This window comes from Diabrotica virgifera, chromosome 9 (assembly GCF_917563875.1).
Source record: "Diabrotica virgifera virgifera chromosome 9, PGI_DIABVI_V3a".
NCBI lineage: Eukaryota > Metazoa > Arthropoda > Insecta > Coleoptera > Chrysomelidae > Diabrotica > Diabrotica virgifera.
This window is the reverse complement of record NC_065451.1, coordinates 128,676,765-128,692,257: the sequence shown is the minus strand read 5'-3', so window position 1 is coordinate 128,692,257 and position 15,493 is coordinate 128,676,765. Positions and strand designations below refer to the sequence as shown.

Genomic DNA, 15,493 nt, shown 5'->3' with positions numbered 1-15,493 from the left:
ACACACGGTTTTCTAGAAAAATCGATTTGAAAATTTTTCGTTTTTTGAATTTGAAAAAAATTGAAAAAATTTTCAAAAAAATAACTGTGTATTTTACCAACTTAAAGCAAGAATAACTTATAGTACTAGAATACCTCTAATAATCTAGAGTCAAAAATTCTTAAACCTATACAATACGGACGTATATAACCCGTACTAGAAATTCGCAATTAATGAAATCGATTCATCTCTGAAATATAAATAAACGTTCCAGTTTTTTAATTTCTAAATAGTTTTTGTTTTAATTTTTTTTTTGGAAATTCAAAAAAAGGAAAATTTTCAAATCGATTTTTCTAGAAAACGGTGAATCTTATCGACTTAAAACAAGAGAACCTTTTATTTGTAGAATACCTCACAATTTAATAATCCAGAGTCAAAAATGCTTAAAAATTAATGATAAAAAAGTTATGCGATAAAATAACTGTTGCCCTACCCAAAACGGACGCCTATGACCGGTACTAGAAATTCGCAATGCATGAAATCGATTTATCCCTGGAAGGTAAATATGTGTACCAAATTTCGTTTTTCTCAATAGAAGCGTTCTGGAATTATTTAAGAAAAACTAATTACAAGACGCCATCTTCAAAGAGCTCTAGCTCCCTTAGGAAGCATTTTCGGACTAGGTGAATTGGGTTAAAATATCTTAAAATTATCTGAGGAATCTTCTGTCTTCGTTTGTCGGTAGAGTTTCTGGACACCCTGTATATGCCAAAAAATTATAATTTAAAAATAAAATTCGACCTAATTTGTAATTTATCTCCAGAGTCGCCCATTCTCGAGAAAATGAATTTATTCCAACTCAAACGCCCTCACTGTACCTATAATTTCAGAGGCTTATATCTTAAATCCATGATTTTTTGGAGCTATGCGCCCATTCAGTCTTTTGTTCTACACATCAAGGACTATCAGAACCCAAAGTTTCAGAGCATTTGACAGAGAGCCATTTCCCATAAGGTTTCTGCTGGGTCCTTTTATCATGGCCTCATCCACGGATTGATATTCACTTGGTTTCATGGAAGAAATAAACGTTTCTGCAAGCTTATCCAATGGAATTATCATTGAGATGAATGTTACTAAGAAGCCAGCACATTCGGTCTCTGGAAATAACACTGCTGATAAAGTAATCGCTCATTTTTTCTTCTTTGGACGACCAGTAGCCGCTGAAATTTGGCATTTTTTTCAGACTCATGAGCAAATGGACCCCAACAATATTTTTATTTTTTCACAGGTTGTTGAAACAAAATTATTAATACCACCATTTTTTTGTATAACATACAAATTAGTTTGGAAAACAATGAGTTCCTCGGGAAATAAGCGTAGGAACATATCTGTAGGACTTTTAACGGTCTCGGGTACATCTCATTTGGAGTCTACTTTGTCTTTGAGTCAGAGACAAGTCGTCATCACTTTCACCATCTTTGTCTTGCTGAGGAATAATATTTTCTGTGTTCGGATTACTGTTTTCTAAAGTCTCTTACGGACCAACGTGTATTTGATTCTAGAAAACACAAGGAACTGTAAGGGCCTAGTGATTACCAGCCAAAACCGGCAATAAACCATAGGAGTAAATGTCACATCAGATACACTTTTTATTCTTTTTATGTTGTTATTATATTTTTTAAACAATAAACTCACCTGACATTTTTTAGACACTTCCTATAAGAAAAACCACTCGAAATAAATAAATACACAAAACAAGATACATAGTATGGAACTGTCAATGTACTGTTCATGTAAATATGACAATAATAACTTTTTTACGCGTGATACGTATAAATCGCTACTCAAATACGATTGTGGGGTACATAGGCAACCAATTATGCAGAACGTATTTGGTTAGAAACCAGCAGGCACATAAAGAACAATTATTATATTCAATCTGTGGTTAGCAGCGGCAACCACCAGCAGGGACGCTGCTAGGGTGCTATGCGCCCTTGTGCAAAATCTGATGAAGCGCCCTCTCAAAAAACAAACACTTTTCTTTAGCAGGACAGAAAAAAATGCGTTTTATTATCCAAAATTTTATTAACACAAAACTAAAGAAGGGCAATTAGTTATAAATAATTAATACTTGGTCTAAACTGTTTACAATATTTTGTTATTATAACTATGTATATGATAGTATATATATATATATATATATATATATATATATATATATATATATATATATATATATGATAATAAATAAAATGACAAGAGGTCCTTAACTCACATTATTTTAACTTTTCTAGCTTTTGGAGCTGCAAATTTTTCTATGTCACTAATTTCAATGCTTGATAATAAATCATGCTCTATAGAAACAGTTGCTAAATTCGATAATCGTTCTTGAGCCATTCTAGACCTTAAGTAATTCTTTATCAATTTTAATTTTGAAAAGCTGCGTTAGAAAAACTCTTAAGGCTATGGTAACGTTTGAAAAAGTATCTGTCAATGCGTTAGTATTAATGAATTGCAGTATATCTATTGGTGAAATATACTTATTTTCTAAAAAACCTTTTAATGTTTTTAACTCCTCAAACAGTAACATACCATCAATATCAGCATCAGTGGGGTTTTTGCTGTCGGTGAGTTTTAATTGTAAATTCTTACAGTAATTTAATAATAAATTATCTTCAACAGTTTCCAAGTTATTAATATTAAAAACGTTATCAAATACTTTATGATGCTCTTCAAGGACCTTAAAACGGTCATTAAGTGACCCGAGGGTAGCATCTAGTACAGAAAAAAAGAAGTCCGCCTTAACTTTATTTTAGGATCAACCGTGGCAGTTTCATCTGCTCCTTCATAGGTAAACATTCGCTTCTTCCTTCGTGTAATTTTAGGAAAATACAAATCTATATCAAATTGATCAGCTAATTCTTTAGCGGAGCTAATTATATTTTTAAATGGTTCATCTGATCTATAATTTTGAATTAAATGAACAAGATTTTTTAAATTAGATAGTGCTTCAGAAATATCAGTTTTTGGATTTTGTAATATCTTACTAACAACGTTAATTTTTGTTAACACATCATACCATATAAATAAAGAACAAATAAATTTGAAAGACATTATCTTTGAAATAAGTGAATTTGCTAATGTTCTGCTATCGATATCTTTTGATTCATCTTCAGCTATCTCTAAAAGAGCGTAATAAATTTCATGAAACTGAACTTTTAGTGGTTTTATCGCTTCTACTCTACTTTCCCAGCGTGTTCCTGATAACGGTTTCAGAGTTAACTGTTTTAAGTGTTTATTTAAAACGTCCCATCTTTTGGTTGAAGCAGAAAAAAAATTGTATAACTCTTGCACTAAATTAAAAAATTCAACTACAGCAAGTGAAGTTTTAACAGCATCGTTAACCACTAGGTTAAGGGAGTGAGCTGAGCAGGGAATATATATATAGCCCTAGAATTCAGAGCTAGTATTTTTTGTTGTAGACCATTGTATTTGCCTTTCATGTTTGCAGCGTTATCATATCCCTGTCCACGTAAGTCCTTAATATTGAGATCAAATTTTTGCAAGAGGTCCGTAACAAAATTAAAGAGGGCTTCTCCTGTAGTATTTACTACAGGACAAAAACCTAAAAAGTGTTCCTGAATCTTGGTGGTGTTCAGTTTTTGATTGTAATGAACAAATCTAATTATAATGGTCATTTGTTCAGCGTGACTGGCGTCAGGAGTAGTGTCGTAATATAAGGCAGGCCGCACATCAAAGAAACATGAAACGTAAATTACGTTTCGTGGAAATAAACCACTGCTAAACAAATATATGTCCGGCCATTTATTAAACTCTCCGAAAATAAAAATGTGTCATGAGCATGAATCACACTCGTTTCATTGGTAGACGGACTTTGAGATTTGTTTAGCAGTGTTTTCTTTTCATGAAACATGTTTTTCGTTTCATGTTTCATGTTTTTCGCTTCATGTTTCTTTGGTGTGCGGCTTGGCTAACAGAAAAGTATTTAGCTCCTTTTGCCATACCTAATATATTTTGTTTTATTGTTTCTGACAAGATGCCGATAATTTCGTTTTGAATTTGGTCTCCCAGATAGTGAGGCATATTTTTGAAGTCGCAGTCTGCACCCTCCGCAAATGCTCCGCCATCACCGCATCGAATTTAGCAAATGTTTCTATTAATTTTAAAAAATTACCATTATCGTGATCATACAGTTTTTTTGAAGCTCCTCTGAACGCTAAACCTTGCTGAGATAAGTATTGAATAGCATAAATTAACCGTTCAATAACATAATACCAGTACTTCTTTTCTGAATTGTATAACTTTTGTTCCCGAGCGTCTATTGTAGATTTTTGTACTAAAGCTCTGGTAAGTTGATTACATTTTAGAGAGTTATTTGTATGTCCAGCACTTTTCTCATGAACACTTAAAATGTGTGACATATGTCTCCAGTCTGCATCATTTTTCATTTGTAACCTGATTATTTGAATCACCAAAAAGTTTACAATAGAAACAATAAACTGAATCTAGCAATTTTGAATACAGTAACCACGAGCGATTAACTTTTTCTCCATTTGTCAAAGTTCTGTAGTAATAAGCTACAGAAAAACTTCTACCAAAGCTGTCTTTTGGAAAGTTGAAACTGTTTACCTGTGGTACCCGATTCTGGAGTAAATAATCCCGTTGCCTAATTGATAAATTTACTGGCCACATACCTGGATCCTCCGTTTCTTGCAAAGACGAAAAAGGGTCACTCAGTGATGGAACCGGATTTTCATCTAATTTTGGTAGGTCAGATGTCTTTTCTTTTACCTCTTTGTCTTCATCTTGGAGATCTGTCGTTAATGGAGATGAAAAACTGGTAGACTGCTTTTCTTCTGGGAAGTGTCTACTTGATGAAGATGGATCCATTTTCTTTCTTTTTCCCACATCTGTGGTCTCATTTTGTTTCAAAAACATATTTAGGGAGCCCGATAGTTTTCTTTGGAGATCTTCCTGTGCTGCTTTCCTTTTTCGATTTTGGGCACCTGACGGATTTTTAGACATCTGCAAGAAGTAATAATAGAATAGATTATAGATTACTAAATTACTAAACTATTAGACATCCTGTGTGTATTTATTAATACTTTCTTGCTTTAATAAAAATGCCATACATCCATTTCCTTACAAATTAGGAAAGAATTTTTTTTTATTCTTTAGAGATAACTTGTAATAGAAAATATGTTTTTATATTGTCTGAGAAACATAAAAAATACATACATATATGACTATATACTATTTTACATTTTTATATTAAATTACATAACTGTGATGAATTGAAAAATACATATTTTCTTGATTTTGTAAGAAGTAGAAACACATTATTTTTATTAACCAAAGCGGAGTAATAGTTATAGTTAATAATTTGTACTTACTTTTGAACTTTCTGTTATTTATTATTTTTGTTCTTAATATCAAGAGGTAGTTATGTAATGAAAACTCGGTAATTATATAACTTTTCGGACCACTTCACATTCACAAAGTCAAGTATTATGTAATGTAGTGAAAAAAAATATATATATTTCACTAGATTATACGATGTTTATACATGAACTACAAAAGGCATACTGAAACTTGAAACTGGAATATGTCAAAACTGAACTGGAAAGATTACCTGCAAACGTAAAGCGGGCCATTCATGATCCGATTTGTGGTCCCTCTAGTGGGACCACTAGTGGTCTTACTAGTTGGATGTTCCGCACCATTCACGGTCCAACTTTTTATCCAACTAGCCTCCAACTTCAGGCTTTACCTTTCAGTCACCTGTTTTCACGGTGGTGTACACTGCTCAGCCAAAAATGTATCGAGTAAAGTCTATGCAAAATATAATTCGGAGGATTTGTGTTTTTAAAAATTGGGTACATGAGTTGAGGTTTCATAATTAAGCATGCCATAAGTTTCGTTTCTCTAGCATTTGTCTATAGAGCTGATCATATGAACTAATTAATTTTTACGACTCTTGTAATTTTTACTCTTTAAGGTGTAGGGTAGTTATATTCTATTTTAGAAACAAATAAAAACTTGTTCTAAACTGGATCTGGGATTTACTTTGCTGTGTGTGGGTGTATCGTGTATTTTTAATAGCAATTTTTCGTGCCATTAAAAGTTATTTTCTATTATTTATTTGCGAACCTAGGGATCTTTTCTCAGCGATGTACCAATTGAGATCTTGTTTGGAGCTGATGTAAGCAAATTGTATACACGGAGGAAATACTAGTTACAGTGCGGTGTCGTAGCAAATTTACCATTTTAATTGGGAATAAATCACAATGTTAGTTAGAAATTAAATTTATTTGACGTTTCGACTTCTACTTCTGAAATCGTTATGAAAATGTTCCGAAGTGGAAGTCGAAACATCAAATAAATTTAATGTATAACTAATACCGTGGCTTATTCCCAATTCAAATAGTAAATTTGCATAAGATGCCAAAAAAAAATAGTTTTAGATTAATAAGAAACTGGTCTTTATTTACAGAAAGAAAAATGATTGGTCCCAACAAAAAGTAGATATTAAAGAATCGTGTATTTTAATAAGTGTAATTTTTGTGACAAAAATCGGGGCATTCACGATCCGATTTGTGGTCTCTCTAGTGGGACTAATGTGGTCTAGTGGTCTTACTAGTTGGATGTTCCGCACCATTCACGCCCCATTAGGTGATCATGCAAAATATAATTCGGAGGAGGAAAATGGCAGCATTGTGCTTGTTATCCTCATCATTTGAAAAAAAGAAAAAAAAATATTGGATGAAGAAATTATTTGTGGATCGTGTGAACTATTCAGACACAAAGTTGCTTAATATCGTTGATGTGGATGATTACAAAAACTACCTCCGAATGGACAGCTCCACTTTTTCGCTTTTACTGGAAAAAGTTGGCCCACTTATTTCCAAAAAAGATACCGTCATGCGTCAATGTGTTACTATCGAACAACGCCTTGTGGCAACTTTACGGTTTCTTTCCACTGGAAGGTCATTTGAGGACCTGAAGTTTAGCTGCAAAATATCGCCGCAACTATTAGGAAAGGTGATACCAGAAACCTGCAGAGCTCTATATCAAGTTCTTAAATGTGAATATATGAAGGTAAGTCGTGTAAGGCCCTAATACAAACAATAATAATTATGTAATGGTGATTATAATAAAAATTCAGATGGGTGATAATTATTTTAATAGCAGTATATTATGTACATGGTTTAACAGAAGTATGAATATTTATAATATATATATACAGTTATACACTATCCACTATATACACTTATAAACTACACACTATATACACAAAGCAAACTCATTAAAGTTCCTGTGAGGTGGCGTCGGCTGATGAAACGGATGTATTGATTGGCTGGTATAAATGGGACGGATAGGGGTAATAACGCGGGCTTGTAGAAGGTGGCTGAATGGCGTCGGCTGATGAAATGTTGGATGGATTGTGGTACGAATGGGACCGGTAAGGGTAATAACTCGAGCATGTAGAAGGTGGCTGAATGGCCTCGGCTGATGAAAGGGTGGATGGATTGTGGTACGAATGGGACGGGTAGGGGTAATAACTCGAGCTTAAATCACTTCTTGAGGTATGCGGTGGGGGCATGTGGTAGAAGCAGACGTTGTGGGAGTCGATGCGGTTGAAGGTGCCAATGAAACCCTAGATTCTTCTGTGAGCCGTCTCATTTTAGCCCAAAAAATTGCATCTGAAATAATTTTTTGGGCAATCGCTTGCTGTCTTATATCAGTCAGCATCTGAAGGTCCCCTGCCACTGACAAACCAAACGACTCCCACTTGTTCGGAGGTGCAACAGCCGGTACTTCTGCAAGTTTTTGAGCAACTGCAATCAGTTGCTTCTGCGCAGACACCCTTTTGTTGGCAACTTTCGCTGGTGGGGGTCGAAAATCATTGTCCACCTGTAACAATTGAAAAGAAAAAACAAATTATTCAAGAACGGTTTCTGAGAATTAAATTTTATTTTATTACGTACATTTACTGATTGATAGAAATACTCTCCTAACTGTTATTGAATGTTTTAAGCACCTAGTTATTTTTTGAATTAGGTTTTAGGTTCCTACCTATGCTAATTTTACCGTATCAGTATGTAGGAGGTTCAGAGTTCGTATTGTTTATTCTTTTGTTTCAGTTGCCGAGAAGTCAGGAGGAATGGAAAGACGTCAGTGAAAAGTTTGCCTCTAAGTGGAATTTTCCTCATACGCTTGGTGCAATTGACGGTAAACATGTGAGAATAGTTAAGCCTGAGCAAAGCGGGTCTAACTATTATAACTACAAAAAATCTTTCAGTGTGGTATTGTTCGCTATAGTCGATGCCAATTATGAAATCATGAACGTTCACACTGGCACTAATGGACGAGTGGCGGATCCCACAGTTTTCCGGCAAACCAAGTTCTACGAGCTGATGACTCAAGGAAAATTAAATCTTCCCTCACCCACCACGCTACCTAGTTCAACGAAAGCTACCCCTTTTGTGTTCTTAGGGGACTCTGCATTTGCTATCTCGACAAAGATAATGAAACCATATCCTCATAATCTGGCTACTTATGAACAGAAAGTATTTAATTACAGGCTTTCCCGAGCTAGAAGAGTGGTACAGAATGTGTTCGGGATTTTGGCATCTCGATTCAGATTTTACCACACCGCTTTGAACGTGTCACTGGATAGTGTCGACGCTATTGTGCTAGCAAGTTGTGTCCTTCACAACTTCTTTGTACGGAATAGTGGTCGCTATATCAATCAGCAAAGTTTGATTCGTCAAAGTATTGAAGAAGGGTCTATAGTGCCTGGAGAATCGTCAGGTAATGAACTGACGCCATTACAAGGACGTAATCAGCCATGGGGTACCAGTGCACGTGAAGTACGAGAGACGTTTAAAAACTATTTTCTATAAGAAGGAAGCGTTGACTTTCAGCAGCGTATGGTTGAAGCACACGTTGGATGATGGATATAACAATCATTAAACATTACATTACCGTATACATTGCGCTGGAATAAGTGTTACCTATTCCCCATATTAACTTATTTATTTTTAGCACATAAGCAAAACGGTTAGTCGAGTCGACTTTTAAAATAATCATAGTATAATCAATGTTTCGAATTTTACTTTTTCCAACTTTTTAATGTGACACCTCATTCAAAAGCTTTTGAAAAATTTAAACACAGAATGAAATATAACATTATTATCGAGTACCGATAGTCCCCAAAAACTTCTATGATGTTTATTTTGATAAGTTACAGCGGTGAAAACTAAGAAAAATTTAGTATGATTTTTAATTTTAAATATATTATTGAAAAGAAAATTTGGGTTTATTCTAAGGGTCTGTCGGCCCTCGGTAATAATGTAATCTTTTATTCTGCCTTTAAATTTTTGAAAAATAGTCATTAGTTTTCTCAGGATTCGAAAAAAAATTAATGCATTTAAAAAACATTTCACCGAAATTTTTGCCCAAGTATTATACAATTTTGTAATCAGTATTTCAAAAGTTTTTAAACAGCCGTCACATGGTGTACTTTACCATTAAAAAAAATCAAAATTATGACTGTCACTTGAAGAGGGATCGTGTAAAGTTCGAAACATTGATGGTGTAATATATATTATGTGCTATGATTATTTTAAAAAACGACCTGTCCGACCGTTTTGCTTATGTGTTAGAAATAAATAAGTTCATATGGGGCGGTAACAGTTATTCCAGCGCACTGTATATACGTTAAATATAGAATATAATAATGTGAATAAATTAATATACTCGTATTGTACTGCAGTAATAGTGAAAAGACACCAATAGACTGTTTGTGCAAATGGGGTAGTCAAAATTTGGAAGATATATGAATTAAAAAATATTGATTTTTATCGATATGAAACATCAATTTATTACCTACTGTTATTACAGTCTATTCCATGAATATAGGACTAATTCTGGCTTATTTCCCATATAAATAGTTAATCATAAAAATGCCACAAGGAAATAGCTTCAGAACAACATTAAGAATATAGGACTGTTGTGGATTATCGCGACAACGAATATTATACAGGGCAACATAAGAAGTACGAAAGTAAATTATTGCTCTAATAATTATTATTCCAATAAAGAGGAATATAAACATAAATTAATAATAAAAGGAATATAATAATAAATAATGAAAATTAATATAAATATACATTCAAAATAGTCGTATATTCATAGAATTGACTGTACATGTACATATTAGTATCTGGTGTAGGTACTCACTTTTTCTGTTATCTGCTCACAATCTTCCACCTCCTCTCCATCGTTCTCCTTCAGATCGCTCACATTGGTCATTAAGCTGGACGCAGAGGATGAAGGTGTATCTTCTAAAAGAGAGTCGGTGCCCGCTCTGGCTGGCCGCTGCACTTCTAACAAAAAGATTAGTTCATTATAGTGTACCCAATTAGGCACATAAACCTCGTCTGCTCCGGTACCAGTTCCACTTTCACTAACTTTCTACGTACCGAAGCTACATTTGCAAAATTTTCGTACTTTAGCATTACATTCAGCAGTTGTTGTTGGGCCGTTTTCCGCGCATTTCGGTTTGCGTATAGGGCACTACCACTATCCCACAAACAGGGATTATCTCTGTAAACATCGACAAATTCCGAAATTACTTCCGTATTCATTTTTTACGAAACACGTGCACTACAGTGGCGGTTATCCCTTTAGGTCAATTGGTCAATAACCTCCCTGTAATAATTGTACAATCAAACGATTAAAATTTAATTATTTCCATAAAAAAAAAGAAAGTTTTCTGTATTAAAAATGTTCGGAAATAGTATCGTTCAAAGTTAAATTTTGCTTTTATTGTATTGACTTTTCAGTCATTTTGTTGTTGTAAAATATAGCGACAAAGGTGTCGCCAGATTATTACCGATAAATAAACATGAAATACGAGCTGTTTGACGGTACCGAAAAGCCAAATTTACCTTTGACTGGAACAGCTAAATACGAACATTCACGATGGTCAAGAAATTTATTTGACCTCACTGTGAGAATACAGCACTGCGAATCCGAACGTTCACGAAACGCATTTATATGCAAGTTGGTACCAACTCGTGGTCATTGACCGTAGGCGGTAGGTATGGTTCGTTTATGTACTTTGCCGATGTCTACAGTCGAAAGTGAACGTTGCTTTTCTACGTTAAGAGGAAACAGTAGCGATCAACAGGTAGCGAAAACGCGTTCTAAGATTGCGGCTGAAATTTGGAATATTTTTTCGAGATATTGGGCACACGTATTCGTAATATAATAAAGAATGGCGGTACAGAGCCCAATTTGAAAAATATATTAATATGTGAAAATTACTCTGTAATTAAATACAATATTAAAAAAACGAGCCTGTACCTCCATTAAGAAGGACAAAAAATACACTTTCTTCAAATAAACTTTTTTATCCGATGCCTAGATTTTGCGTCATTTTTGAACTACTAATAAAATAAAAAATTTTAGTAGTTCCAAATGACACACAGTCTAGGCTCGGATAAAAAAGTTTATTTGAAGAAAATGTATTTTTTTTTGTTCTTCTTAATGGCGGTACAAGCTCGTTTTTTTAATATTGTATTTAATTACAGAGTTATTTCCACATATTAATATATTTTTCAAATTGGGCTCTGTACCGCCATTCTTTATTATGTTACGAATACGTTTGCCAAATATCTCGAAAAAATATTCAAAATTACAGCCGCAATCTTGGAACGCGTTTTTGCTACCTGTTGATCGCTACTGTATCACTTTAAAACGCATCAAGACGTTTTTAAGAAATACTATGGGAGAGGACAGGTTGTGTGCTTTAGCTATGTTAACTATGGAGAAATCTTTAATTCGAACGATCACAAATTTCAACGAGCAAGTGATCGATCATTTCGCAAAATCTAAGGCCAGAAGAATCGATTTACTTTTTAAATCCGCATAAAGATGTAAGTTTTTATTTATTTTAGGTTTTGAGTTTAAGTAGTTTGTTGATATTCTGGCTGTTATAATTACATATTATATCATACTATTTATCTGATTTATTTGACAATTAGTAATGACGACTTGTTCCTTTTACTTATTTCATATTTACTTGTCAAATAAAGATGCGCTTAAATTTAAATAACATATTGCAAAATAAGTTATAAGAAACCAATACAGATGATGGAATAAGAAATTATTTAAAATGGGATTTGTAGGTCTTGTTTTTCCAAAAAAATCTTGAACCACCGGATATGACCTCCCCCTTCACTTACAAACCAGCCGCCACTGGTGCACTAGGTACAGTTGTTGGCTTTAGAATGAGTTAATAAACGGCCGATTGGTATTTTAAAAAAATGGGTACCAGATTTAAGGGTTCATAATTTAAGCTATTTTAGAAAGTTTCTTTTCTCAACATTTGTATAGGTCTGATTGAACTAATAAATTTTTACGATTCTTGTCTGGCACTTTTACTTTTTATGACTTTTTATATGTAGGGGAAAATTACAATTCTTAGGATTTGAGTATTTATATTCTATTTTAGAAAGAAATACCAACTTGTTTTAAGCTGGAGCTGGGATTTGCTTTGCTGTGCCGTGTATTTTTAATAGCAGCAATTTTTCGTGCAATTAAAAGTTATTTTCTATTGTTTATTTGCGAATCTAGGGATCTTTGCTCAGCAATGTACCAATTGAGATAGTGTTTGGAGCTGATGCTGTAAGCAAATTGTATACAGGGGAGGACAGACTAGTTACAGTGCGGTCTCGTAGCAAATTTACTATCTTAATTGGGAATAAATCACAATATTAGTTAGAAATTAAATTTATTTGACGTTTCGACTTCTACTTCTGAAATCGTTATCAAAATGTTCCGAAGTGGAAGTCGAAACATCAAATAAATTTAAAGTATAACTAATAAGATGTCAAAAGAAAATAACTTCAGATTAATAAGAAACTGGTCTTGATTTACAGAAAGGAAAATGATTGGTCCCAACAAAAAGTAGATAATGAACAATTGTGTATTTTAATAAGTAATTTTTCTGAAAGTTTATTTTGTATTAAATTTTGCAAACTAGGAATGTTTGCGTAAAGAAACTTGTAGACATCCCATACGTAATATAATGCGAGGCATAAGTTAGGGATATAAAAAATTTATGCTAATTTACACAGTTGACTTTTTCGTGAACGGATTAACGGATCCTGCTAGCTTTTTTACTATTTTAGATATTTCTTTAGTATTGTTTCGCTATAACTTTTCCCATGCGTCACGATTCATTTTAAAACAAATTAAGTCAAAACATAAAGTGAAACGTACGCCAATGTGTGTAGTATAATACCTATACATAGTATACAGTATACAAAATGTATATACACATCGACGTTCGTTTCACTTTATGTTCTGACTTAATTTGTTTGAAAATGAATCGTGACGCATGGGAATAAGTTATAGCGGACGAATAATATTAACACAGTTATGCAAAGATTTACTCAAACTTCTTTTTTATACTTATACTGGGTGGAGGAAAAGAAATGTTTTTCTTATGTTAAGTTTGAAACACACTGTAGGAAGGACGAGGTACAATAATGAGTATGCATCGGAATCGTATTATAGTCTTATGTTTGGTGAAAAATTTTTTTGAATCTGCCTGATATCTTTGGAAACCAAGAAAATAGACGGTTTTGTATGTTAACTTGTGTTTTAACCGAAACAAAAGTTTGAGACTTCCTTTAGGGAGGAAGAGGTAAAATGGTGGTTATGCATCAAGACTATGTTGTAGTCTCATCTTTTGTGAACCATTTATTTTTTTTAATTTTTCTGATATCTTTAATAACAAAGAAACTAGACGATTTTACTTTTTAATATTTGTTTTAACTGACGACTGCGATACGTGAGGAGGTCATGTCTTATCATACCACTAAGACATTATTTCCTATATATAGTGCGAAAGAAAAATAGTGTTCAAAGAAAAAGAATATGTGTAATGTAACTCTCGATATTTAAAGAGCCTCCAGGTAGACACCGAATCCGTATTACTTTCAGGGAAATTCCACCCCAAAACATCATAGAGCCTTCATTAAACAATCTCGTCTCTATTATGTTGTGCTGTGCATACCGCTTACCTGATCGACAATCGTTTACGTTATGTGCCTTTCTGTTTTTAAAGTTTTGTTAACTGTTATTTTTTAGTATTCAGTATTGCTTCAGTTAAAATAGATGTTAAAGAGTAAAACGACCTATTTTCTTTGTTATTTTCTTTATCTTTAGAAAGCTAAAGATATCACGGAGATTCAAAAAACAAAATGTTCACAAAACATAAGACTTCAATATGATTCCGATCTATACACAGATTTGTACCTTGTTCTCCCTACAGGGTGTTTCAAACTTAACATAAGAAAAACATTGCTTTTCTTCCACCCGGTATAAGTACAAAAAGAAGTTTAATTAAATATTTGCACAACTGTGTAATTACGAAAAAAATATCTAAGATAATAAAAAAAATTAGTGAAATCCGTTAATCCGTTCACGAAAAAATCAACTATGAAAATGAGCATACCATTTCTATATCCTTAACTTATGACTTTCAGTGTAGTGGAAATTTTTAATCCAACATCGGCATTCACGCTCCAACTTTCTTAGTAAGACCACTAGTGGTCTTACTAGTGGTACCACCACCCACTCACGGTCTGATTTTAGATCCAACGTATCACTCTCTCTCTCTTGTCGGACCACTAGTTGGACCAAAAATCGGAACGTGAATGCCCCGCTTAAAGTTATTGCAAGCCTAACGACTCCGACTATGATTTATTACCCGGTACCGCAAATTCCAAGACCCTAAAATTCTAAAATTGGTCTGCAATTGGCCAAAATAGGTCTTTGGGCCTGCATAATGGTGATTCTACGAAACTTTTATTGCAGTTTACAGTTTGTCGCGTGGAGACATAATATAGATTATCCCTTCACGATTATATCTTACTTAATATTGAAATAAACTAGTTATGATAGGGAATCTTGAGGATGGTTTTATGAGGGTGTACCGTGACGAAATATTGTATTGTAAAATATTTATTACCTGCAATATAATCTTCCTCTAGATTCCCTACTATACAAGGTATTATTTGAAATTCTTTGAACTGAAAATGCGCCCCTTTCGTACTATGCGCCCTTGTGCCATGCACCATTTGCACAACGGCTTGCGGCGTGCCTGAGTCCACCAGTCCTTAACGGGTTAAATATTGTTTGATTTTGATTCTAAATATTGTTAAATAATATATTTCTTTCTTCTGGTACTTTGTTGTGTTGATCCAGTGTTTGGGCTTTCTTTTTAGAGTCACAAACTTTCGTAGTTCACGGTCTTCCATATTCTGTCGGAATTTGTAGAGGGATTGCCCATCTATTCTTTTTTATTAAAGGATTTTGCCTTGTTCATTAATTTTTATCTTTATAGGCCTTAATCTCAAAGTTGCTTCTGATATTTTCTAATTTCAGCCAAAGCACATTTTAAAATTGTTTTGGT

The 15,493-nt window shown here is 33.6% G+C and overlaps 1 protein-coding gene across 1 annotated transcript; it reads left to right on the top strand.

Moving 5' to 3' along the window:
- Positions 1 to 8,078: 8,078 nt before the first annotated feature.
- LOC126891356 (uncharacterized) lies at positions 8,079 to 8,906 on the top strand. Its single transcript, XM_050660533.1, has one exon. It carries the CDS (start codon positions 8,079 to 8,081, stop codon positions 8,904 to 8,906), a length of 828 nt encoding a protein of 275 aa, XP_050516490.1.
- The last annotated feature ends 6,587 nt before the right edge of the window (positions 8,907 to 15,493 follow it).